Here is a 27,284-nt window from a genome sequence, read left to right as displayed (position 1 = left end):
GGAGAATACACGAATCTAATAGTCATAATATACTGTCCCTACGGTGCTACTTTGTCTCTTCCATAATTCCAACGAGTCCAAACCACAGTACCTAAGATCCATTGTGAGTGTATTTAACTACGCATCTGTGTATAGGTTAGCATGCAGGATACATGCATGTTTGCATAATTCAAAAGAATTATAAATGTTTCAATATTTGCATGATCAGATACTTAGGCGTTTCGTGATCTTCAGGATTGCAACTTTAAATAAAGTGCGATAGCTGCCCACATTAGACATTAATGTGCAATAGCTTGGAATACTTATCAATGTGCTGGACTGTTAAACACACACACACACACACACACACACACACACACACACACACACACACACACACACACACACACACACACACACACACACACACACACACACACACACACACACACACACACACACACACACACACACACACACACACACACACACACACACACACACACACACACACACAATGGTATATCCTCGAAAATAAAGCAATAGTAGAACCGTATCAGAATTTTCATGGAAGAGTAACAGTTAATGGAGATATGACTGAAATCTTCCTATTTCCACTAGAGTTATTCAAGGAGACTCTTTGGAGCCATATCTTTTTGTTATTACCCTTGATTATATATTCAGACTTACAGAAAATGGGTATAAAATAACTCTCGAAGATTCGATAGGACAAATCCACATAAGTTGTTTCTGTGTTTCAGATGATCTTATACTGATTGACTCTAACATTCAGACTGCCCAAAACTACTTTATGTGAAAATGCAGCACTAATTGGATTGGCAGTCAATAGTAGTAAAACTAAAGTGATAAAGAACAGAATAAAAAGAAATATTAGGCTAAATAACTACATTCTTGAAGAAGTAAATAATTTTCAGTATCTTGGTTCGTATATTGATACTCTAACAGACTTAGTGAAAAGAAAGCACGAAGCTCTTCAGTTCCATAAAAGTGTAAGTAATATCTAGAAATCTAATCTCCTCACCACAAATATCAAAATTCGTCTGTACCAAAACACCAGTCAAGCCTTATTTACATATGGTTTCAAGACATGGAACATCACTACTCAACGAGCAGATAATATCATCAATAGCTTTGGGACAATATGCCTTCGAACAATACTAGGATACACATGGCAAGACCACATTCCCAATACTGTCATTCTTGAAGAAAGTTAGCAAAGATTCCTAAAAAAAAAACAATTCAAAAAAGTCAACATTGATGGTTGTGGCACTAACTTAAACATCCACCTTCACCTAAGTTCAGTCAACTCATGAACACAGAGGAAGACCAAGAAAACTGAATTGGCAATATGCAAGCCAACTCCTTTTTGAAGATGAGTCTAATGAATCACCTGCATCCAACAGAGAAACTTCGCTCACTTTCATTCAATAGACTTTATCTCCATGAAAACTTTTTATGTGAATATTTCTGTATACATATTTACCTATTCATACACGAATAATTACATGAGAATAATTTGGGAGAAGACCGAACTAAATGTTTTTCGCAATGTTATGATATTCAAGTCCTGTTGGAATAGTTGTTGTTGTTGTGTGGGGTTCCTCCCAATTTTTCCTCATTCGTTTCTTAAGATCGGTTGATGTCGTGCCTTCGAATGATGGGCTTCTGGGTTTGTATTTTTGACTGTAGATCATGTGTGTTCACAGGCCAGTTTGCCTGTTCTGAGGGACGAAAAACACTATACCTCCGAATGAGACCAGCTAACTCACCTTTAGTCGTCAGATAAAGATTCCTGACGTCACGGGAATCGAGCCGAGGTCTTTCCGACCAAAGGGCTTCGTCTAACCGATTGAGCTACGTAGGCTCTGTTGGAGCAACTGGAGTATGTAATAGATTTTAATAAATTAAATAAAGGAATGAAATAGGATTTTCTTGCCATAAAACTCTTTATAAAATAATGAGTTATTTAATGCAGAAAGTAAGCACAGCCAAATTTATTAAATGACTAAAAAATGTAAAATGAAATCCAAATTTCAAAACTGAGATTTTTATTAGCATACAGCGATTAAAATGAAATTAGATTTTGTGAAATATAATAGCAAGAACTTATTAATCAGTATGTTCTTCCTGAAGGATTGCTTGATTCTCCACTGTTTCTGTTATTAGATGCGCCACGGGTACTGTTGTTGCTACTGGAACGGGACGTTTGCCTATTTCCGTTTGAACTGCTGTTTTCTCTGGAGTTTCCACTGGAGTTACTTGCATTTTCATTGCTTTCCGAGGAGGAACTGTCATGTTGGGAACTAGAACTACCTCGTTCTTTTGAATTACTTGTTTGTTTATTATTTCTCCCTGGAAAATGAAAGCATATTATACAGAAACTTAATCTATCACCCAATACCAGTCAGAAGCAGTAGAAGAAGAACAAACTATTAGGTCAAAAATTCTGCGCTTGTTAGTTTTTTAAAATTGTTAGTTTTTTTAGCTAAGTTTCTCTTAGAGGTTGTCTTAATTTTTGCACTGAATCTCTTTCTCTCTCTCTCGAAATCATAAAAAATGTATAATTGAATGCATAATTAAAATGTCCTAATTATTTTCGAATCTCAGCTTCGCTCAGTTCAAAAGTGAATGAAACTGCTACTGCTGTTTAGACCATGAATAACATCATTGGTTTTGTAGTGCACGTGCTCTATTAAGAGACACGGACGTGCCTTATACAATTGTCTAGAAAATTCTACAGAAGATTCTGCATTTCTACCCATTCAAGATAACCCTGACACAGAACTTGCTCCCCCAGGACTTTGAAAGTCTACTGCCATTAGCTTTAACATTCCTTGCTCGCGTGAAGTTGGGTGCAACGTGGCCATGGATGATCTTATGGGGAGATGAGGTTCACTTTCACCTGACCGGAGCTGTGAATACCCACACTTGCCACGTATGGGCTATGCAAAACCCGCAATCCTACAAATTCCTTTGCATTCACTCAAAATTACTGTCTGTTGCAGATTTTCAGCTTCGTTTATCATTGGACCATACTTTTTTGAGAACATTTGCTAGTCGGGTTAAATGATCTGCTCAATTACTGCTGAGAGGTGTTGTGATATGATAAACAATTTTGTTGTGCCACAACTACAGCAGCGCCAGGCGTGGATTCAGTCATTTTCATCCAGGAAGGGGGCTTCTTCACACATCGGTCGATCTGTACAGAAGGTTCTTCGAGAACATTTCACGGAAGCCAGAGTGATTAGCCGTATACGTTTCCCACTGCATGGCCGGCTCGTTCACCTGATCTAACTCTCTGTGACTTCTGGTTCTGGGGATTTCGTAAAGACAGTTTACGGGATCATCCTGATAAGTTTATGCTTATGTCTCTTTTCCCCTTCTTACACACAGAGAAAAAACACTACCTCTACATTTGGTGCATCATACAGCGCATACTGCTGGTGAATTTTTTGGAACTACCATTTTTTCCCCCTTCTCAAATATGGCTTCCGATGACGCACAATGTATTCTTGCAAAGTTTTGCAGTTTTTGGATCACTGTGCGGCCCTCCACAAGGCCTTAAACAGGATGTTTTACTTTTGATCACTCTATATATAAATAAATCCTGCAACTTCCTTTCATTCTTCAAAGGAAAATGGAAAGGTGAATCAAACCCTCAAGGCAGCAGGTCTCCGTCTCTCATCATCGCTGCAGTCGCGGTGAATTTCGCAGTATGCAAAAGATCGAGTAACACTTAAGTCCCCTATTACAAAAAAAGTTCCTATAATCGAACTCGTAAGCCTAGCAACTTTCATGTTATTAGGTGTGCAGGGGCAACTCGCATCGAATCCGCAAACTTTTTCCCTACACACTTAGTAAAATAAAAATTACCATATGGACTGTAAGTACCGTGAGGAACGAAATTCTATTCTTCAAAATATTTATTATTATTATTATTATTATTATTATTATTATTATACTTTATACAAAATTGCGTATACTTAGTAGTTTCATTGATCTATACAGATAGGTATACTGAAATACTGAATTATTAATAAAATCCTATAAAATCCTATGAAATCAAATCCTATGAAATTGTAAGTTTATTTTATATATTTTGTTTATTATTAAAATTATAATTTTAATTTTTCGGGTGGAGTCTTGTAGCAACAATGTTTCTTGTTTAATAATACTAGATAGCGAGAAGAAAGATCATGTAAGCTCTTAATTCTAATTGCTGATTAAAGTAACATTTCTAAGCTCTATTTGTTTTTAATTTATTAATATGTTTACTTTTTTTAAGTAAAGGAGAGTGCGGTTCCCCCCCCCCCCCCCAGAAGCTGCGCATTTTAACCTGTATTTCAGCAAAATCCACAGTATAATTCACTAATTCAGGAAGGAAAAAAAACAAAACAAAAAAGAACGTTAAGGGTTAGGGTCACAGATCATCGATAGCCGAGGGCTGCTGACGCTGATTTTCAAACCTAGATTAGGAAAAAAGTTCCACTCTTTGAAAGTAAATTGCATTAGAGGATGGATTTTTTTAAAAATATTTTTTAATTTCAAATCTCCCATTACACTGTATATCGTAATATTCTAAGAAATCTGCTACGTAATACTGTCCTAATATTTTCCATTCAACGCAAATAAATATATAAATAAGAATTAAGACATGTTTTGCAAATGAGGCGGGGTCATGGGCACTGGAATTAGGATCAATCAAAAGCTATATGATGCCCTAATTCTATAATCCTGGTCCAATAATCAATTCGGCTTTCTCAGAGCATGTCGCTAAATGCCTGAAACAGATCCACTTTTTTTTTTGTATACTTTATTGTTTATGTATTATTATATAAATTAAATACATAAAGAAAAATATATTGCTTCTGAAATAAGCAACTCAAGATTTCGTACAAATATAAGTTATGGTTGAGAAAGGGGGTGGGATCTAAATTTTATAACAGCATAGCTCTACAGCGATCATTAATTCAATTTACTAGGAAACATTTCGCATGACTTGTGTTATATTATATCAAAATGAGCGATCTTCGTGAACATAACTGGTGTTGGAAACATTTTGAACAGATGAATCAAACTCGAAGTTCTCTACGTGAATTTTTTAAGTAAAAGTACGATGACTTGTTTACTTATTTACAGAACTGCCATTCTTTCGAGATTTTCCAGTTCCTACTGCCAGGTTAAAAATCTACGTTGAGATTACATGCAGTATACATTTGCGTCCTAGATGTTCATATGATGGTGTTCTGCTCTTTGAAAATTGCTTTCACTGTGACAGTGTTGTTGTTGGGCCCAGAAATTACGGAATAACATGCTTACTGTTTAAATAAATAACTATACAGCCTTGAATTTCGTGCCTGCAGTTTTTTTTTCTCGTTTCGATTTCTTTGAACAGTATTTAAAATAGATAAATAGCAATAAAAACAAATACACTTTTTATTTATTGAATGACGCCAGTACAATTCGGCTATTTTTACTGAAATAGTTCAGCAAAAATTAAGTTTAAGGCGCCTTAAAATAGATAATATATAAATACACTTATAAATACACTTTATATATATATATATATATTAAAATTGTTTTCCATTTTACTCACTACGCGATTGATAAACATGAAAAGGTCAGCCATTAATCAAATATCAACACGATGGGAGAAATTAAATGGTTTTAATCATGCTACAAAATACTTGATAGTTTCCATAAGATGGAAACTAGTTTTCAGTTCAGTTTATTATTATTATTATTATTATTATTATTTTTTTTTTTTAATTTTTTATTTATTTATTTATTTTTAATACCAGAAGAATCGGGCTTCTGTATGCATAGTCTGTAACACACACACACACACACACACTACACACACAAAGAAGAGTTGACAAGCGAGCGGCACAATTAACTTTGACCTGTCTGTATACCTGTTCTCATAAAATGTATGGATACTTAAAGCCAAATCCGATGAAACAGCATGGTTAACCTTTATTCCCATAGTCTGCCAAGTTTGTTAGCTGTGTTTACTTTTTCATGTTTGTTATAATATTTTATGTTTGCATGTTATGAGGAGGTAGAAACGTGAGATTTCCGAAATGGAAACTGTCCCATCTCTACATGACTGTCTTACTCACTTTTCATTTAAAATTCTGCAAAGATTACTCTTATCATCGATGGATTCTAAACCGGGTTTTTTTCAGCACATTTATGATCATGTACTGAAGTATCAAATATCCAGACTATATATTTTCAACAGAAAGAGCAACCTAATTGCAATGTTAACATAATTCAATCTTGTCTTACTTATTTTTACAAGAAAAGGCAACTTACTTTTTACTTATTTATTTTTTTACTTTCATTCTGTAATTATCTTGAGATAACATCCCTTGTTTAGCCTGAATTAATATTAATTTCTAGATATTATTCCTGTCATAGCTTGATTTCTTTTATGAGCAATTTCTTTCATAATGCCACTTGTTCAGTTTTCATTTTATCCAGAACTGAATATTCAAGTTTACTGTTAGTTATACTGTGACCAGCGAACAATAAAGGAACAGAATTTTCTTAGGGAATGCAGCAAGAACATTTGTTTCCCGAAACAGAGGCATTTTCTTGCATAGTTAATGAGAAAACTACCGCTTACGACATTGATGCTTGTTTTTGGTTCGCTATCTTACTTTCAATTGCTGACAATTGGAGGTTAGATAGCGAAGCAAGACGACATCTAAGCTGCATCGTCCTGACCAGAAAGGGTCTAAGTGCAGAGAAAATTGAAACAAGCTTTCAGTTTTGGTCAAAATACTCTCTTGGTTTCCATATAACCAGCAGTTTGGTTCTAATTCAAGTCTATTATTATCACCTGTTTTTTTCCCGAAGAGAAATACTATAAACTAAATTTTCAGCATAATATATATATATATATATATATATTATTATTATTTTTTCTTCCTAATCAACTAGATAGTTAAGTTGAATAACAAACTATACACAGAATTAAGTTTAAAGCTACTGAGAATTTTCTAAAATATAAACATGATTAAAAACATATTTATTATACTATTATGTATAAATATGCACAGAGGGCGCGACTAAAAGTTACGAAAAGCGACCCGAAGTTAATTTAATTAATTTAATTAAATTTATGAAATTTGATAATAAAGGAGAAGGAAAGAAATATAAACCAGAAAAAGAATTTAAAAAAAAAATTTCTTGACATAGGTAACTTTAATATTATTGTCTAGTATAATTCAGAAAGCTTACCGGTTTGAGATTCCACCATTACCAAAAGAGCGGTAAGAAACATTAAATTAAATAGTATGAACATTAGTTTATTCATTGTTAACTGCTGTCCGAAGTTCAATAATGATCTGGAAAGCAAGGTAAGCTTTTCTATTTATAATTTCATTTAATGTTAGTTTAAAGATTTTATAGCAACTGGTGAGTAAACAAATTTCATATTTCCTGCAAGAGTAAATGCATTCTTAAATAGCTAGTCAGTGGTGAAGTGATAGCGATAAAAGTTTCGACAGATACCATATTTGAACAGCTTTTAGTTCCGTGAAATGTCGAACAAACAAGGCTAGAAGGCTGAATAAATAGCTTCTGTGTGTGTGGCTGTTAATGCCGCAAGAAAACTTTCCTCTAATGCATTTTCACGTTGCTTTCACTCAACGCCATTTAACGATCATTCGTGTCCTGAAGCTCGTATTACTCGTCTGCTAAAAGTGACGTACAAAAGCATTCGTCGCGCACACTGGTTTTGTCACGTTTTGAGGAGCTGAACTAATAAAATTACGAACCGGTGTTGTATTTACAAATGTGTCAATGTTAGTTACTTTTCCTAACACACTTACTGCAAAAACGTTCAAATTATTCGTTTAATAGAATAAGTGTTTCCTAGAAATGTTTAATTTTCACCGCTTCTTTGAAAATTCTGACGCGAATTATCAGTATTTAACTTTATGATTTGTGAATTTCTTCAAAGAAATTTGAATATCTACCCTATATATATAAAATGATAAGCCTGTTTATGTAACGTTTTTGTGTTACTTTTTTTGTCAAGTTATTTGAAACTCAGGAGCTACCTTGAGTGTCAAGTCTTCAAAATTCGAGTCATCAGAATTCAAGGAGAACCGGCCTACAAGTCCGGAACTTTGGGGGTTGGGCGCCGTAGGTGTTCAAATTATTCGTTCAAATTACTACGGTGGGCGGAGCCCCCGTAGTAATTGTATAAAACATATATAAATTAAACCAGCCAGAAATAGTCCGTTTTGAGCTATATTTATAATTTAATAATCAACGCTGCAGCTTGTGTAATAGTCGTGTAGTTATGTAAAATCAATCCTCTCTCACCAGCACTAATAATATAGGCCTTATATCATTGATCTGTACACAATAGTATGCATACATGTCGAATTTCGTAATTTTTAATTATTGGTTAGAAACCATAATACACCATTTTATTTTTAACCAGTTTTAATTCCTTAAAGTTATAAATGACTCTTACTTGATTAACATTCTCCGCGGCAGAAGATATTTTGCAAAAAAGGATTAATTTGAACCAGGTGTGAAGGGAGAATTTTATAGGTCATTTTTTGAAGCAAGATAATTTAGAATGTCTTATGTGAATATATAGTAAGATTTAGTTATTCATTTATTTTGTAAATATTACACACACGCACATACAAAAAATCTATAGTATTTTGTAATCACGGTATTGTCCTCGCTGGAGAACCTCATCAGTTCAGTCGGCATTGATTATACCTTCTATTAAAAAGACCTGGGTTGAAACCTTTTAGGACACGAAAAACCTTCTTTTTTTTTTCTTTTCTTCATCTGAAGGTAAGTTAGTCGGTCTGATATGGCAATTGCAGTATTTTTCCTCCCGGAAACTAGTTTTTCGTCCAGCGAACGTACCAGAGCAATACACGCAGTTACATTCATAATATAATCTCAAACCTAGCCTCATAGCCCCAGTTGCTTCGGCCGTAATTACAAACAACCACATTCTCTTAGCAAATCCGTGAAGATCACACCCAAATATATATATATATATATATATATATATATATTTGGGTGCCCCCAAAGAAAAAGGAAAAAAACACTAGAAAATTTTCCAAAAATCTTTTCCTAATTAAATTAAATTATTTTATTTAATTTTTTTATTTATGTTGTGTCGTGTCTTCTATTTCTATACTACTTATGAATTAGCGATCATTGAAGATGCTCAGTCATAGGTACAGCGCTACTGTGTGTGTGTATATATATATATATATATATATATATATATATATATATATATTTAATGACTGAAAAACCGAGAATTAATTAAATGCTTTAATGATAAAAAACACAACTAGTTTCGGCTTTTAATAACCTTCATCAGGTATTTTAGGAAGAGGAAACAATAATAAAAACAAGATTCTAAAAAACAGAAGCACAGATAAATTGCAATACATAATTGAAATAAAAAACGTTGTATTAACTTAACTTCAAGTTATTCTTTTTTACGTGCCATTGTTTGTTGTATGCGTGGTAGCAGACTCTCGAGTACGCCAGTACTGAAAAAAAGAACAACTTGAATGTTAATACAACGTTTTTTTATTTTAATTATGTATTGCAATTTATTTGTGCTTCTCAGTTTTTTAGAATCTTCAGTTTTTATTATTGTTTCCTCTTCCTAAAAAATACCTGACGAAGGCTGTTAAAAACCGAAATACACACACACACACACACACACACACACACACACACACACACACACACACACACACACACACACACACACACACATATATATATATATATATAGAAAGTATATGTAAAACCAGGTTTAAAAATAGCTTGGTATTTTTAACATATATATATATATATGTGTGTGTGTGTAAAGTATTTTACCTTGGGTATAATAAATGTTAAATATACCAAGCTATTTTAAACCTGGCTTTACTCCATTTCTCAAGTAAGCAAACAGACAAACAAGTCAAGTTTGCGCCTGCAAGTATTGCAAGTCTAGGTGGCCCCACACGTAGTGCAAGTCAAGGCGACTCGTGGTAAAGGTGGATAAGCTCTGATCACCATTCTTAATATTTACCCTTAATGCAAAGCACATCTCCTGGAGGAGATGTATGATGCTATGTATTAAAGGCAAGGGGCCACTACCAGGAGTTGCCTTGACTTGCAACGTGTAGGGTCACTTAGACTTGCAATACTTGCAGGCGCAAACTTGACTTACTTGTCTGTTTGCTTACTTGGGAAATGGAGTAAAACCAGGTTTAAAAAATAACTTGGTATCTTTAACACACACACACACACACACACACACACACACACACACACACACACACACACACACACACACACACACACACACACACACACACACACACACACACACACACACACACACATATATATATATATATATCATCATCATCATTCGATCCACTGCTGGATGAAGGCATAATCTTTTGAACTCTAGTTAAAAAATCTGAATATACAACTTCAAACATTTCAAAATCTTATTTAAAAAATGAATTCGAGTATATTCTTCTTTTTCATTTGTGTGCATTTTGTTACCTATTTGCGTTGGTTATCTTCTTCCCTAATGGCTCTCCTTTTCCATGTCACTCCTGCTAATCTGATGATATCGTCAATCCACCGTGATTTAGGTCGACGTCGTGGTCTTTTTTCCTCTCTTGGAATCCAATCCAGTACTTCTTTTGTTCATCGTTGATCTTGTCTTTGAGCAATATGCCCAGCCCATTGCTACTTCAGATGTTTTATTCGTCCTATGATCTCAGAGACTTTGGTTTGATTTCTTATCCATGTATTCCTTTTGTGATGCAATCTTGTGATACTAAGCATACTTCTTTCCATACTAATGGAAAATATTACATAGACGGTGTGTGTTTGGACGGTGGGTTGCGTAATGCTAGGGTGGATCATATAATGTAGACGGCAGATGGCGTAGTATTGAGCGAGTAGCCATGAGTGCTTGAACTTCGCGGCAGTGTCATGTAATGATCATTAAAAATAAAAGCTTTTTCTTTTTCTTGAGAACATCGATTATATTCTCATTTTTATTTTCAGCTCGATTTTGAGACTCGTCTTAGTTCGAATCTAATGTTTTTTTTTTTAATTTTTTTATAATGTAAATCAATTGATGATTATACTCTCATTATTTTTATTTTCGTGCTGTTGAAACTAATAGCTAAGAAATTTCTTCCTATAATCCTTATAACACAAAATATTATGTAATTTAATACATGTAACATATTCCAAGCTTAACAGCCTGACACATAGAGGCAATGATTAATGCATAGTATTGTAACGCCCAAGGACGCTTTAATTGCTTTCTTAACTTGTGTAATATGCAGTTTCTTTCTGTTATGTTTGTGAATTTTCTTAAAATGGTTTTTATACTTTTGAGACCTGTATAATTACTCCTTCAGCTGGAAATTTAGATATGTGTAAGAGTTTTGTGCTTTGCAAGCTTGTATACTATATACAAAATGCTATAGATTGTGTGTGTGTGTGTGTGTGTGTGTGTGTGTGTGTGTGTGTGTGTGTGTGTGTGTGTGTGTGTGTGTGTGTGTGTGTGTGTGTGTGGGTGGGTGGGTGGGTGGGTGGGTGGGTGGGTGTGTTCCTATTTTGGAAAAAGCCTCCTGCTAGAATAAATACGCATAATATTTGTATATTTTGAAATATCTTTTAGGATCACAGATGTTTAAAATGTAAATATAATAAATAAATAAATAAATATGCAGCCCTCTGTGTTCACAGATATGCTGAAGCAAATTTATTATTTTTATAATTTTTTTAATGTCAAATTATCAACAAGTTTTTTTAGAGAAACTCAATTTACTAATTTAAACCTTATCATAGAAGACATTTAAGACCCCGCCCACACACACGTTTATTGTCTGATGCTAAGAGTTTAGCGAATAAAGACTTTTTCTATTCAAACAAGCCTTCTTTGTACAGTTAATGAAAAGGAACGGCTACTCTCATGACATTTTCGCCAGTATTTGCCAGTTCTTGTAAGATGATATTAAGAATGCAAATTCTGTATTTGATGACTTTTATTACTTAAGTGACAAGTGAAAAGAACATCGCAGACCTTCGTTTTCGTGACTGCAGAAGATATGCAAAGAGCAGATCCTTTGAAGTAGAAAGGCGGTTATATGCTTTTGTAGACATTCTGTTAAATGCTTGGGCAGTTTATAAGTAGGTCTGCTCAAAGCTTGGATTGAAGTTTTTTCTATTTCATTATTTCGTTATGTGTCATAGATTTAGTTAATATATTTTCGACATTCTTGCCATTTTATTTTCATTCCTTATCAAAAATATTTGCAGCATTTGTCTTTCTATATCTTATTTTATTTTTTCGATCTATTCACTGTTTCCCTTGATATTATTATCAGTCAATCTTGGAGAGGAGAAGGTGCAATTTGTTTATTTCAGATATTAGTTTTGTGTATATGAAGTTACGGTTTCGTGCATTAGATCTGAATGGACAGTTGCCTTGAATAAAGCCAAATAGAGAAAACAAAGAAAGAGAAAAATCCAAACTCAAATACCACGGTGGTTGTTGCACATCTCCCTAACTCAAATGATAAAACTCGCAATAATAAAATAAAATAAATTCGGATAATTAAAAAAATATAGATAGATACATAAATAAGCTCTGTTCACACCATCTGTAATAAATACAAGCGCTCTTTTGAAATATGGCGAGTCACTAAACGAAAACTATCAAAGAGTTTGATCTAACTATAAGCAGGGCCGTCGTAGCCCCCGACGCAACTGAGATAAATCGCGACAAATTTTGAGGGTCGCAAAATTGTATGTCAATAATAACATACATACATACATACATACATACATACATCTTCAAGGCCCACTTTTCCAATGGTCATGATCCTCTGCCACCAAGCTCAGGTGTTCTGGTGAGATTCCCAAACATGTCCACCCAAGGTTTTGGATATAATCTATCCAGCGAGTCCTTGGCCTTCCACGTGACCACCCACCCTCTGGCTTGGCAAAGAGGGCCTGCTGAGCGAGTCTCTCTCTTGTGTCATTCTGACCAGGTGCCCGTACCAACGTAACTGTGATCTCTCAACACGGAGAAGCAGCGTTTGAGTATTGAGGGTTTCCCGAACTGCAGAGCTTCTGACTCTGTCAAGTCTTGTCAGCCCCGCAACCCCTTGAAGGAACCTCATTTCAACTGCTCGGATTTGTGTCCGCATTCTTTCGGTCATTACCCAACTCTCATGACTATAGGTGAGGATGGGGACATAGACTGCATTGAAGACAACCAGCTTTGCCTTCTGGCTTAACTCCCGCTTCAATACTAACGAACGGCCAAGCTCCCGCAATATTGAGCTTGCTGAGCCAATTCGAGTATCTAGCTCTACTTCCCACTTTCTATCACTCGTGAATATGGACTCAAGGTATTTAAACTTCTTCACCTGCCTCAGTGGGACTCCACTCACATGTAGAGTGCACTGAGGATGGTTGTCTTGAGACCACAAATGTTTCAGTTTTGGCCACACTGATCTTCATTCCAGCTTCTGCACAAACAGCTACAAACCTATCCAGGGTCCCCTGGAGAACATTTATTATCTATTATCCATTTTTCTATTATTATTTCTATTATTTATTATTATTTATTAATAATTATATATTATCTATTATTCAGAAACTATACTTTCATGTGGCTCCTAATTGTATTACTAGCGAATTTAATAGCTTGTTTTTTGTAATTATAAAATAAACACCCTACGTAGTCAATTTCGTTGGCTGCAGGTCTGTAGTAGTATGATTAAGTTATTGAAAAACCTATGGAATACTTGTGTTAATATAAATCAAGAAAAGTAAAAAAAAAAAAAAAAGCAGCCATGTTATATTTATTCACAGTAAAACCTACTTCAAAAATAGCTTGAAGATTGAAAGTTGTGATTTCTTCTTCATTTCTCTGTTTTCAGGAGGACAGTTAAATACAGACTTTAACTAATCTAACTGTACGAGTTATAGATTAGATAATATGAAAATAGTAGCCGAATATTGTGAAAAAGAATAATGAACATATTATCATACTGTATTTAAAACCCAAAGAGCAAACGCGAAACGACTAGTATAAATGGAGAGTTAGCAAAGTACTTAAAACTAAGAACTGTATAATCAAATAGCTTTAAAAAAATAAATAAATTGAAAGACCAAGATGATTTTGAAAACTTATTACATGGAGTAACTGATGTTGGAAAGAAATAAATGGTAATTTGTTTCTGATTAAACTAAATCGTTCACTAAGTTAGCAAAGCTGTATTTTCGTATTTGAGCTTCGCTTCATTGTTTGACAGTTCCTATCCCGCTGCTGCCAGCACGTCATTAATTATTCATGACACAATTAAAATAGTTCATATTATATTAATTTTGCATATGAAGATTGTTAATTTTTAAAATTATACTGCCTGCCTGGTAGCTCTGGTCAGCCGCCTTCAGGATTTAATGTAATGCTTCCTGTTTTTGCAGTGAGTGGAACCTTATACGTCATTGACATATTGAATTGGCAAAAATACCGAATTAATATATATATATATATATATATATATAATAATCTAATACTAACTCAAACTCAAAATTTATAAAATTTATTGTAGAAACATGTACATAAAAATAAATAAATAAAAAAAACCCCACTAAGTCTTCAAAATAAAAACGGCTGTTGAAGTTCATAATTTTTTTTTATAATATAAATATATTGATGTCAAACTCTGAAAGTGAAAAATCAAATATGAAGTAGCAAAAATAAAATAACAAGAAGGCTTGCTATTAGCGAAACTTACAATTAGCGAAAGAGGAGGGGGGAAGAACTTTTTGAAGTTTTTCCTTTGTTTATCATGCGATATAAATTAAAATGCAACGAAAAAATGACGTGTTAGGTCTTATTTATATATTGAGTTGAGCCCTTATTTAGTGAAGCTTGCTCACAGTTGAACCATTGTAATGTAATGTAATGTCTTTGTTTTATTGCCAGCTCTTCCGTAATTAGACACTGGCAATTAGGAAATACTTCCTTAGAAGAGAGCTTCGTTTATTTATTTATTAATTTTACGTGTTTCACAAAACGAATAAGGCTATAAAAATATCTGTCTCGGAATATACTACCTTCATTCTTATGTAAGATATTTCTTGACTCAGGCTGTACGAATTGTGCTGAAATTGAGAATTTTAATTATACAAAAATTTGTCGAGTTACTCTATTTCAGTAGGGCCATTTGCATGGGTAGTGCAAACGCGTCGAAATTATATATTGCAATAACTTCAGTTAATGGAATAAAATTTGTGCTCTAGGAAACAAAGGAGATTTCCTCTCAGTAAGTGCACTTTAAAAATTGACGAAATAATTAGAACTGATATTAATGATTCTTCAATGAAATTTGGTATTTATGATTGCCATTAAAAATTGTGGACATCGTGATAGTTACTCTCCAAAACAACGGAAACTTATGCAATCGAAATTGAACTGCGGGCAATTTCAGCGGTATTGTATGTGAACAGTTAAAAGAGCTTACAACTGCGATGTGTATTTGAGTCATACTGAATACAATTGATTCTTTTGTATGTGAACAGTTAAAAGAACAGTTAAATTGATTCTTGAATTACTCCTAGATTCAAAACTTATTAATGAAAGTTTTTCCCCATTTCTCTTTTCCTTTTTTAAATCATAATTCCGCACTTATTCCTAAAATGATCTGAAGTTACGATAACAGTATATCCCTTTTGTTTTCAAGTGCTGTTTTATTGACAGTGATTCGAAATTACAGTGATTACAGTCTGACTAGTTTGATAGATTAAGGAAATAGTTGGATCGTAATTAAAAACTAAGTAAAATATACTTTTACATTAAATATATTAAAACTGCTTTCAATATTTGTTCTAGTGAATCGTCTGACTACATAATGTTATTACGAACCGCAACTTTTTATGATTGTCTTGCTCTAGTGTCCTTATGTTTTGTCCTTGATCTGAACATAAATCATTGCGCTATTGCTGCCCTGGGTACAGGGGGCCGGATTTAGACTTGCTGAGGCCCAAAGTTATACAAAACCCTACTGTTTTAAATTACATCAGCTGGTCTCAGAAAAATTTAAAATATATACGCCTTTTTAATATATGAAAATATATTGTCTTTTATTTTTTATTAAAAAAATAATAAAGTATGCGTTTACAAAATCACAGAAATAATTATATAATGAAAAGGTTTTAAAAACGACAAAGAAGACTCATAGAACAGAAAGTTTTAAATTAAAATAGGAAAATAAAATTAAATTAATAGAACAACATAATTGGTAGTATATAAAAAATTAATCTTTGATTCAGGCGAAAATTTGACAGTAGACATCACATAAAATTATGTACCCAAAATTCCAAATAATACAGGTATATATATATATATATATATATATATATGTGGCGATTAGTTTATATATATATATATATATATATATATATATATATATATATATATATATATATATATATATATATATGTTTCATGATTATATATATATATATATATAATAAATTAATATATTTGAAATATGGAGTGGATAAATTGTTATAATACAACTATATTTAATAGAAATAATTATATTATATAATCCTCTAAAAGGCTCTAGGATATAACTTAAAACATTTTCTTTTTTGATTTCCCAAAAGCAAAATCATTAATTATGTCATCAAAAGATATGCTACGTAACTTATCGCTTTCTATACACCTGATGCTAAGTGCAGACAATATTTCTTGAGACATAGTTGCTCTCAGTTAATTTTTTATTCTCTTTAGCTGTGAAAATGATTTTTCTCCGAAACAACTTGTTACCATTAAACACAGGAATAGTCCTAATATTGCTTCAACATTAGGGAAAACTAACTCAATCTTGTCTTGAAAGATGATTTGATACAAATCTTTGTGTTGAAAATATTCTTTTTCAGGATAATTCTGCTTAACATACTCATGGAAGTGCCTCAGTTCACTCGTGAGATTAATATCAACATCGTATGGATACTCTTTTATTAACGTATCTAGTGCCTTTCGTAGCTGTACCTCTGAAACTTCTAAATCAACTAGAAATGAAAATTTATTTGCAACATAATTGTAGACTGTTGCTTTTCTCGTTAAATTTGCCTCAAGGATGTCTATGATATGAATGAAGGATTTCACTCGAAATTTGTCTCTTGGAGAAAGCTGTTCATTAGCATCAGATGCAGCTCCATCATTGGCTCGTTTGTTTCTCATCCTCTTTCTTTTTACTGTAGACTTATATTCTACACCAGGAAATCTAGATTTAACTTCTTCAAATCATCACAATTTTCTCGAATGTTTTTAACATAGTGAGAAAGTGATTTCTACAGATTTGCACATGTGGCAAGTGCAATCTTTGGATCCTGGAGAGCCATACTGGTTTTGTGAAACTCTGGCAGCAAATTATTCCATAAATGTAGCACAAAAACAAACTCTAGTTCCTCCATTTTTTTTTTTTTCAGAAGGGTACCAGCTTCTAGTCTTGTAGCTCCATTTTCATTCTTATCATCATAAATGTGACTTAGAGCATCTATGATGCGCTTATAACTCACATTTATGGCAGACACTGCTTTGACATTTGCTTCCCAACTAGTGTAAGACAGTCTTTGTAGTACTCTGGTATCTGAGTCTATTTTCAAGAAAGATAACATCAGAGACCACCTCTTTGTAGAAGATGAAAAGAAAGTGTATATTTCTTGAACAACAGCAAAAAAGTTTACTGCATCTAAACAGCAATCTACAGCAGCACGGCCGACAAGATTTAGTGAATGACCGGCACATGGAATATATATAGCATGCTTGTTTAACTCAAGGATTTTTTGTTGCATTCCCTTGTATTTTGCCAGCCATATTCGCTGCATTATCATATGACTGTCCTCGGCATTTGCTGAAATCAACTTTGCAGTCCTTACTTAGATAATCCACCACCATACCTGCCATACATTCACCACTGTGATTTTCCAACTCTAGGAAAGTCAGAAAACGTTCAACAGCATGCATCACCAGGTGATACATACCTTACTATAACAGTTAGTTGATTCACATGGGAAAGATCTAGCGTAGAGTCCACAGACAAACTGAAGTAACCTGCCTTTCTCAGATCATCCAAAATTGATTTTCTCACTTTATTAGACATAAGCTGGATCAATTCATCACATATTGTCTTTGACAAATATGAAGGAGACCCAGATCCTCTGTTTCCATGTTGTTTTATGTGATTGGAAAGAAATTGATCAAACTTAGCAATCAATTATAACAAACCAAGGTAGTTGCCATTATTTCGCGATTCAAATGTTTCATTGTCTCCCTTAAAAGCAGACCACGTTCTTCTAATGTGCATATTACTGCAACAACACGCTCAAGCACATTCCTCCAATAAAGCTGTTCTTCTTTTATTTGTTTTGCTAGTCCCGAGTCTAAGGTTTGACCACGGTTTCTTGTCAAGTATGTAAGCAAAGCTCTTCTATGATCTTCACAGTGTTCATGACTTTGAATTGCAATGGCATTTCGCCAGTCAGAAAATCCATCAGAAGCTAGTGCTGCAGTTGATGTTGAAAACAGTTTGCAGACAAAGCAATAAATACAACCTGTTCTTGGTGAGTACACAATCCATTCCCGATCGTATACTTCACCATTAACCTTCCAATTCTGAAAAAGAACTTTTGAATAATATCTAACCTGATTTTTGAATGAACGCTTAGAGTTTTCAAATGGACCGTTCCAGTGCTGACACTCTGATGGACCTTTTAAGATCCAGTATGAGAGTTCATCCTGTGTGAGGACACCCCCATTGACCAATATTACTGAGTTTCGTGAATTTTTTTTGTTTCAACTGTAGATGCCGGTTCTCCAACAGCAGCAACGTTCACACTGGGATCAGTTACAATATTTCCATCAGCTGAGATTCTAGACTCTATGATCTCAGGGACAATAGGCTGTTGTTTTGGAATTGGCTGCTCTCCCTGGATCTGTGGATCATCTTTCGTTGCTGCGGTGAAATATATATCAAGTTTTGTTGCTTTTTTTGAATTCGTCTTCAAGCTGCTGCTTTCTTTTTCTTTTCTGGTATCCGCTTACAAATGTTCGCTTCATTGTATAGTTGGAAATGGAATAGCAAAAGTAAATGCTAGAAAATGAAAGATTACAAACATTTTCTAAATGATGATCTTAAAAATTAATTTAAAATTATTTAGGTATTAAATAATTTTAAATTAATTTTTCATATTTTGTATTGATCATATTTTGTATTGATCAGTTTTTCCCCCTCTCAAAAACGTATTAATTAAAAATTTTAATTAATACGTTTTTGAGAGGGGAAAAAACTTTCTGAACAAGATCTCTTCCGTGCAATCTGACAGAATTTATCAATCAACTCTACAACATGTCTCGGCCCCAAGATTGCGGCCGCCCCCTGGCTAGGGGGAGAGCACGCTGAACCTTCGTTAGTAATTATAAATACATATTTTTATTTTATATCGATTTTAACGATGTTTCATTCTTGGGGTGGGGGAGGGAGTAAAATAATATTACATACACATACACTTACCTTTTCAAAATGTATTTTTCTTTTTCAATTTGTTTTTTAATAAATTTTAACTTCACTTGAGAAGACACAGAGAAACAGAGAGCAAACGAATTGGTTGCCGTTTCACAACAGAAATATTAACATTTTAAACTTTTAAAATGTGTTATATTTATTTTTCTATTTTGGAACTTTGTAGTTTTAATTTTAAAAAGAATGTAATCTTTAATTTCTTTTGTATTGTTCTATTATTCCCCTGGGGGCCTTTTCTCAGTTAAAGTAGGGAAAGCCGAAAGACAATGACCTTGGGGCAAGCCCACTTGGAAGGACTATTTAAGATTAAGCATGGTCAAAAATTATTGGATAGATACCCTTTGAAGTTAGCCGATATTTTAAAAACTCTCAAATAAATGCTTTAAAAAAAAAGAAGACAAAATATCTCAATCACTTTTACAATGCGCCAAAATTATTTTAATGTTATATTTTGTATATTTAAAATTATTTAGAAATTATCATCGGGATATGTGTGACTTCATTTGAGTGATTTTTCTACGAATATTTTTTATCAATTTATATATATTTTTTTGTTTTTTTATTTGAGGCCCCGGCAGATTGCGAGGTCCTAAGCTGTAGCTTTTTTAGCTTATACGTAAATCTGGCACTGCCTGGGTATGCGTTTTTTTGATATGAAAAGTTTATTAATTTCTCCACCAGCTAGTGAGTGAAATGCTTCAAGACAAAAATATGAACATTACACTTGCTTTAGAATCTGTCGAAAACTTAAAAATATTCTTACAAGAGTATCGATCAGATACAAATTTTAAAGAAGTTCTAAAAACGGCAAAAGAACTGAGTGAAGAGGTGGATGGAGAACAAGAATTTAAAACTGGTACGGAAGTTCGACGACGAAAGAAGACACGACAATTTCACTAACGAGCATCATGACGAAACGCCACAATCGCCAGAAGATAAATTTAGCGTGAATGTGTTTTATACACTTCTAGACGTTGCAATGTGTTCGTTAATAGAACGTTTTGAACAACTAAAAACATATTATGATAATTTCAATTTCTTGTATAGATTACTACAAATTAATAACGAACATTTACGAAAAAATTGTGACGATTTAGAGATTCTCTTGATGGACAGCAACAATAAAGACATAAATGCAATAGAACTATATGACGAGTTATGTGTTTTCCGGGATATTTTTTGAAAGGATAATTTAAATATTCAAAACCCTTTCGATATTCTTAATTTTATTGTGTCTAATAATTTATCTTTCCCTAACTTTTCAATTGCTTTAAGAATACTATTAACCTTACCTGTTAGTGTAGAGAGCGGTGAACGTTCCTTTTCCAAGTTGAAATTGATTAAAACCTACTTAAGAACAAGTATGTCACAAAAAAGGCTTGTTAGTTTGGTGTTAACAGCTATTGAAAATGATGTATGTGCGGAATTAGACGTTAAGACCATTATTTCTAATTTGGTGAATATGAAATCAAGAACCCTAAAATTTTAATAAAAAAATTTCAAGTATATTTATGTAATTTAATTTTTTTTCTGTTATTCTGTAAAGATTTTTTTTTTGAATACTTATATTAATATTGTTGGATTCTAATTATGTAGAAAATAGAATAAATGTTATTTGATTCAGAATCCAACATGATTTTCCATCACAAAGGCTGCGTTTGTAAATATTATTTAATGTAAGTAACGTAAATATAATTTGATATCATATAACTACCTTAATTATATCGATTATTTAATTATTTAATCAAAGAAATGTGTTAATGGTAAAAAGATTCTGTATTAAATATTATTAAGCTATTTTATTTATTGTTATGTCAATATTATAAAAACTTGTATTTGCAATATTAACTACGCATTTATTGAAAAGCAAATATTCTAATTATTTCTATTTGTGTATAAAGGTTAACGTATGTAATGACTCAATGTAGTAGTATAGCCTTGTCTAACATTGGCGAGAATGTTTATGTTTGTCTGTTATCATGGAGACGCGTGAAATAAAGATAGCGAGTGGAAGAGAGCGTGGGCTAAAGAGAGAATAAAAAATATATATATAAAAAGGTGGGAGTGGGGACGGAAACTTGGAAGTGAAAGGAAGTAAGGTGATAAAATAAAGAAGTAGAAGTAAATAAAAGGTTCTTAAGGGTAGGAGTTAAGTGGATAATTTTTATAAGTGAGCAAGAACGTAACGAATTTTATAGTTAGCTGAAATTGAAATCAGCAGTAATAATAGAAGGAAAATTAAAGCTACAATCGGATAAAGTAAAAAGCTGAACATTCAAGGAAGAATTCTGAATAAACCCAGCTGATCTCGAATTGCGGCTTATTTCCGATTTGCCTTAAAAAGAACCTCACAGTGTTTTAATTAGTTTATGAGTGATAACAAGGAAAGTTGAAGTACCCTATAATTGATGTCTAGAATTCTGAAGTGCGATTGATAGTGCTTTAAGTATAACTGTGGATAAGTCTTGTGGATGTGTTTTTTTTTTTAAGTAAGATAAATAAATTCCAAAAGTTTGCTCACAACATAATTGATGTACTAGGAACTATTTCCGGTAAGGTCTATCATAGTGTATTATTTCATTGCTTGAAGAATTGTGTGTTAATTACGCTATGCTTAACCTAACTTTAACTGTGGAAACTCTTCGTGATTGAGAGTTGGAGATAAGAATTGTTTGAAAGATATTTTTCAGCTATTATTGCCTGTGATACTTTGAACTTATAGCATGACTGAGAAATGTGTGAAAACTGATTAGATTGGATGTTCTATTATATTTATTTAAGTGTGGATACTTTGTAATCCAGAAGCTGAGAAAGTGCATGTGAAGACTTGGAAGATTGTGCTAATGTGATTAACTTGACTTAATGTTTGACTTGTTGCTACTATTAAGAATTAGAAGTAAAATTTATGTATGTGTTATATGACCTATATTAAATGCTTCATTTGTTAATCTAATTATTGTATTTGCCTGAATTTCTTTTTGCTGCACCGTTCACAAAAATTCGAATCTAGCGGGAATCCCAGAAAGAAAATAAATACTTCGGCCTGAATGAATGAAAAGACTGCTAACTAACTTTAAATTGATCCTACTATTTCATATAGACTTATCTAAGGATAGAGTGGCGCAGTATAATAGAAATTTCTCTGCTTTTGGATAAGTGATCAATTTACAATTAGTTGTGTTTTATTTTATGAAAGTGACTAGTAACAAGATGGCGGATTCGAACACAACATGAAGAAAACAACGTCACGACAAATGGCGCAGTCGGCAGGATGTGATTTAATTGATAGAAAGTAATTTGACAGCTGTAAATTAACAGATTTAATTTAACTTGGTAATAATAATAATTGTGGAATTGCTCCCTGAAAATTTAGAAAGTAAATTGAATAGATCACAATGAACTGGTTGTAATCAGAAATCAGGCAAAGATAAAGTTTTTTTTTTAAATTAAAGGATTATATTATTTGAATTAATACTCCATTTATCACAATGGCTGTTACTTCAAATTCAGAGATGGAAAACAGTGAATTTTTTAGAAGTATGAATCCCCAACAAGTAATTCCCCAATTTTCAGGAGAACAACGTCACGACAATATTAATAAAATGTTCTAATTATTATTTCTGAATTCTTTTCTTATTTTCTCATCTATCTTGAGTTTCTTTTATTTTCCTAAAAAGATAGTTCCACTTTAAAAATTATTAAAAAATTTTTACAACTTAACTAAGAATTTAGTAAAATGCAAGAATTTTTTAAACTTTAGTTCAAATAAATTTTAACTTTAATTAAAATTCATTTTAATTTTGTTAGCGATTCGGGTCGGTGAGAAGACTATAATCCCTGTATCATTATATTCAACGATTAAAGTGAAGTGGCTTTATCAAAATTTGCTTTAACTTTTGAGAATAACTTTTGAGAATTTTTTGAATATTCGGGTTTTTAATGATTATCCTGCCTAGTCAACACCTCCGGTTCGTTACATTTAGCGAACCAACGTGTGGCTGTTCTGTCAAAATTTATTTAAGAAATTTCAAATAATTTAAATTTTTATTATCGTAAAAGAACCACACACGCCCAGATCGTTACAGAGTCGCTTAGAATAGACATTGCATGCGGGCGGCAAAGACCCTAGCACCAGCTCTGGGTCTATATACCTAATTGGTATATATAGTTGGTCTATATACCTATGTTTTACCTAGTTTTGTAATAGTAAATGGTCCGATTAAAACCAAAATTGCAACGATTCGACAATTTTTAATAGATTGCAAATAAATTTAGTAGACGAAAATTTTTTGTGTATGTATCAGAAATAATGAACTCTTTTATTGCTGCAATTGATGAGTTGAGAGTCAACTAGTTTCCTTATTAATATTGAGAAAACCAAGATAATAAAAACAGGTAATAAAGATGAATCCTCTGTCTTTCTTAAAGGATGGGTTATAGAATAAGTCTCTGTTTCAGTTACCTTGGTAATTGTATAACTGATATTGGTGAGGCAAGGAATGGAATGAAGCGCATAGAAAATTAGGAATGGCTTCAAGAGTGTTAAAAACATATGGAAAGTTTGGAGAGACAGTGGAATATCAGAACCCCCCCCCCCCTTAAAATTTCCGATAGTCTGGTTTTATTTGTTATGCGTTCTGGAGCTGAGAAGTGGAAATTGTGTGCGAATGATATCGGAGATTTCATGTTTTTGATCAACGATGTTAAAAGGAGTCTCTTGTGAGTGGAGATACTTTGACTTCATAAATAATGAAGAGACAAAGTAGCGAACAAATTAATCCGTACAAGCCGAATTTTCGTCAAGTTTTTAGTTTTTGTTTCAGTTTTGGTTTCGGTTTTAGTTCACTATTTTGATTGATTGTTTAGCTGTCTCTACGATGTTTATTAATAGTGTTGTGCGTTTTTAATAGCTTAAACAAGTTGACATTCGTAGTGTTTTATTCATTTTGTGTAGTTATAAAAGTGACACTTCTCCAAGAAAGCGTTCAAAAATCTGTATTCTTTCTCAGCACGCGTACATGATTCAAAAATAAATTGCCAATGAGTGTGTGGTGTTCGTTTGGGCGCTGTTAATGCAATTTTAAAGAGGTTGAGGGTGGCAGGTACCATTTTTTTTCTGACAGAAAAGGAAAATGTGGGAGAAAAAGAAAAACTACACTTACTAGTTAGGAAAAGCAAAATGAGTCCAAGTTGTCTGCTGTAGACTTAAATAGAGACTTGGAAACTAGTGGGATTAATGTTTCTGACATGACAATTCGTTGAGATTGTTGGAAGCAGGGAGGACTGTCCACAGACCAAATAAGAAACAACAGTTGGCTAAGGCTATGCAGAAAAAGAGGTTCCAGTGGGCAAAAATGTACAAAGATTGAACTGTTGAGAAGTGGAAGATCATATTCTCAGATGAGAGCAGAGCCATTTCTTTGCATAAGGAGAGCGAGTACCCTATGTTCGCAAATCAGCGGCTGAGAAGACTTCTCCCCCACCCCACCCACCTTCAACAAGCTCATTTTACACTCAACTAAAAAGATGTTCTGGGGTTGTCTACACATGACGGTCCAGGATCACTTGTGTCTTTGATAGCATGATGAAAAGTGACCAATACATAAAAATATTGGAGAAAAGAGTGGTCCCACAGATCCAGAAAGGCAAAGAACTCGTCTTACAACAGGATCTGGTTCCATGTCACACTTCAAAAAAGCGAAGGAGTTCCTCAAAAATCACGACATCCAATTGTTTCAGTAGCCAGGTAACTCTCCTGACATTTAACCCAATAAAACATTTGGACCGTAGTGAAAAATACTTGGAAAATTAAATTGTGATACAAAGGATAACTTAATACAATCCATTATACAACCCGAGATGCGGAAATAAGAAAATGTGTTGTACGTTGGCAGAATTCATGCCTAAGTGAATTAACGAACTTATTAGGAACAGAGGGGCACATAAATTATTAGGTAAAGTTAGAGTTTAATTTTGCTACAGGTTGAAAAAATGAGATTAGATACAGGATTATTATTATTATTATTATTATTATTATTATTATTATTATTATTATTATTATTATTATTATTATTATTTCTCTTCTTCTTCTTCTTCTTCTTCTTTCATTCAACAAGAATGTGATGCGAGAGCATTGGCAGTGATAGAGATTCTCGCACTGGACTGACTTAAGGTATAAGAAACCAAATGCCATTTCCCCAGATTTGTCGTCAGTGACTTATGTGTATCATGTCTGTAAATTGCGTGTATATTCGTTTGACCGGTTTGTCTATTTTGCGAGAATTTTGAGAGACCCTTCCTCTCTTGTGAGTAGAGACAATGTGAAGGAACAAATCAATCAAGCAGTATCATTGAAGGAATGCAGAAAAGCTAAGTTTTTCATTGCATTTATTCCTTTATTACCACCACTCAGAGGAAATGTATTCGAAACTACAAACAGTCTCGACATAGTTCTTTACATCGTTTTTTACTGTGGCATAAACGTTTTGGACTGAAGATAATCATATTAGGGTTCTCTGTTATTCTGTACTTGATACGTGTTTATTAAGTTTAGGTTTTGGAGCCGTTTCGCATGGCGACTTCATCTTTCATCATCCCCCCCCCCTCCTCTTCCTTCATACGAGAAGTTAAGTTATTACATAAATGAAAGTATGTTGCAAATTTGCGATGACTAAGTTGAGGGCGATGTGAATATATGATCTGTTCATGATACCAATTTAAATGAATTAAATGTTTAGTTCATTACTAATAAGCAAGTCTCTCCATAGCGCTCTCTCTAGGACGAAACATTTGTCCTGCGGTAGGATGCGAGTCAACTTTTCGACTAACGGTGTGTGATAGCCGTTCTCATACTAAGATAGTAGACATTCTTCCAGAATTCGTGTTTTTTGCCAACACAGTTCGAGAATACACTGGCTGCATAACCTTAGTTGCTTCGGACGTAGTTCTAAGTAATCCAGTCTAAGTGTAATAAGTTGGTAAATCAAGAGTTGAGTGTTTATCTCGACCACATAAGTCTATTTAATTAGATTTTATTGAATAATATGACATTAATAAAAAAAAAATTCTCATTGTCTTTCTAAAGTACTCTGAATTCATTTGTATGTTGTAAATAAAAAACCGCATTTATATGAATTCCCGTATATAGATCCCGACTTCGGTTTCAGATTGATGATTGCAAAATATGTGAAATATACAAAGTTTTTTTTTAAAACATTCCTTGTTTTTAATGGGAATAATTTCAACAAGTGAATTAAAGTAATCAATAAAATTCACTGAATATAATCGAGAGAACTATTTCAGTAAGCATGATAGCGGTCTCGCACTCGGTGATGAGAACAATCTATCTTCTAATGACATCCACAAGCATCTACGCCATAGTGGGATTCAAAACTACACTCTTTCATTCTTTCATTCTTTCATTCTTACGCAAACTTCGGTGTAAGAGCTCCGAATCGTGGGCGATTTAGGACCTCATCTCTAAGTAGTAATTTACTAAATTCTGCAGATCGAAATGACCACAATCGACTGGACATGTTGTAAAATGGGTTCATTCTCGTAATCATATGCAACTTTTGGTTAAATTTTAAATATTGTATTACAGATCAGGATTTCTTTAATACAGTTTATTAATATTGTACGGTATATTAT

The 27,284-nt window shown here is 33.3% G+C and overlaps 1 protein-coding gene across 1 annotated transcript; it reads right to left on the bottom strand.

Moving 5' to 3' along the window:
• Window positions 1-2,037: 2,037 nt before the first annotated feature.
• Window positions 2,038-7,349, bottom strand: LOC150098855 (uncharacterized). The gene is made up of 2 exons (XM_090405414.1): window positions 7,249-7,349; window positions 2,038-2,352 (listed from the first exon to the last, which is right to left on the bottom strand). Exons 1-2 carry the CDS (start codon window positions 7,322-7,324, stop codon window positions 2,114-2,116), a joined length of 315 nt encoding a protein of 104 aa, XP_090261540.1. The 5' UTR covers window positions 7,325-7,349; the 3' UTR covers window positions 2,038-2,113.
• Window positions 7,350-27,284: the final 19,935 nt, after the last annotated feature.

This window comes from Typopeltis vanoorti, chromosome 15 (genome assembly GCF_054136105.1).
Source record: "Typopeltis vanoorti isolate ZY-2024b chromosome 15, IOZ_Tvanoo_1.0, whole genome shotgun sequence".
NCBI lineage: Eukaryota > Metazoa > Arthropoda > Arachnida > Uropygi > Thelyphonidae > Typopeltis > Typopeltis vanoorti.
The sequence above is the reverse complement of the archived record's forward strand: the minus strand, read 5'-3'. Positions and strand labels throughout refer to the sequence as shown.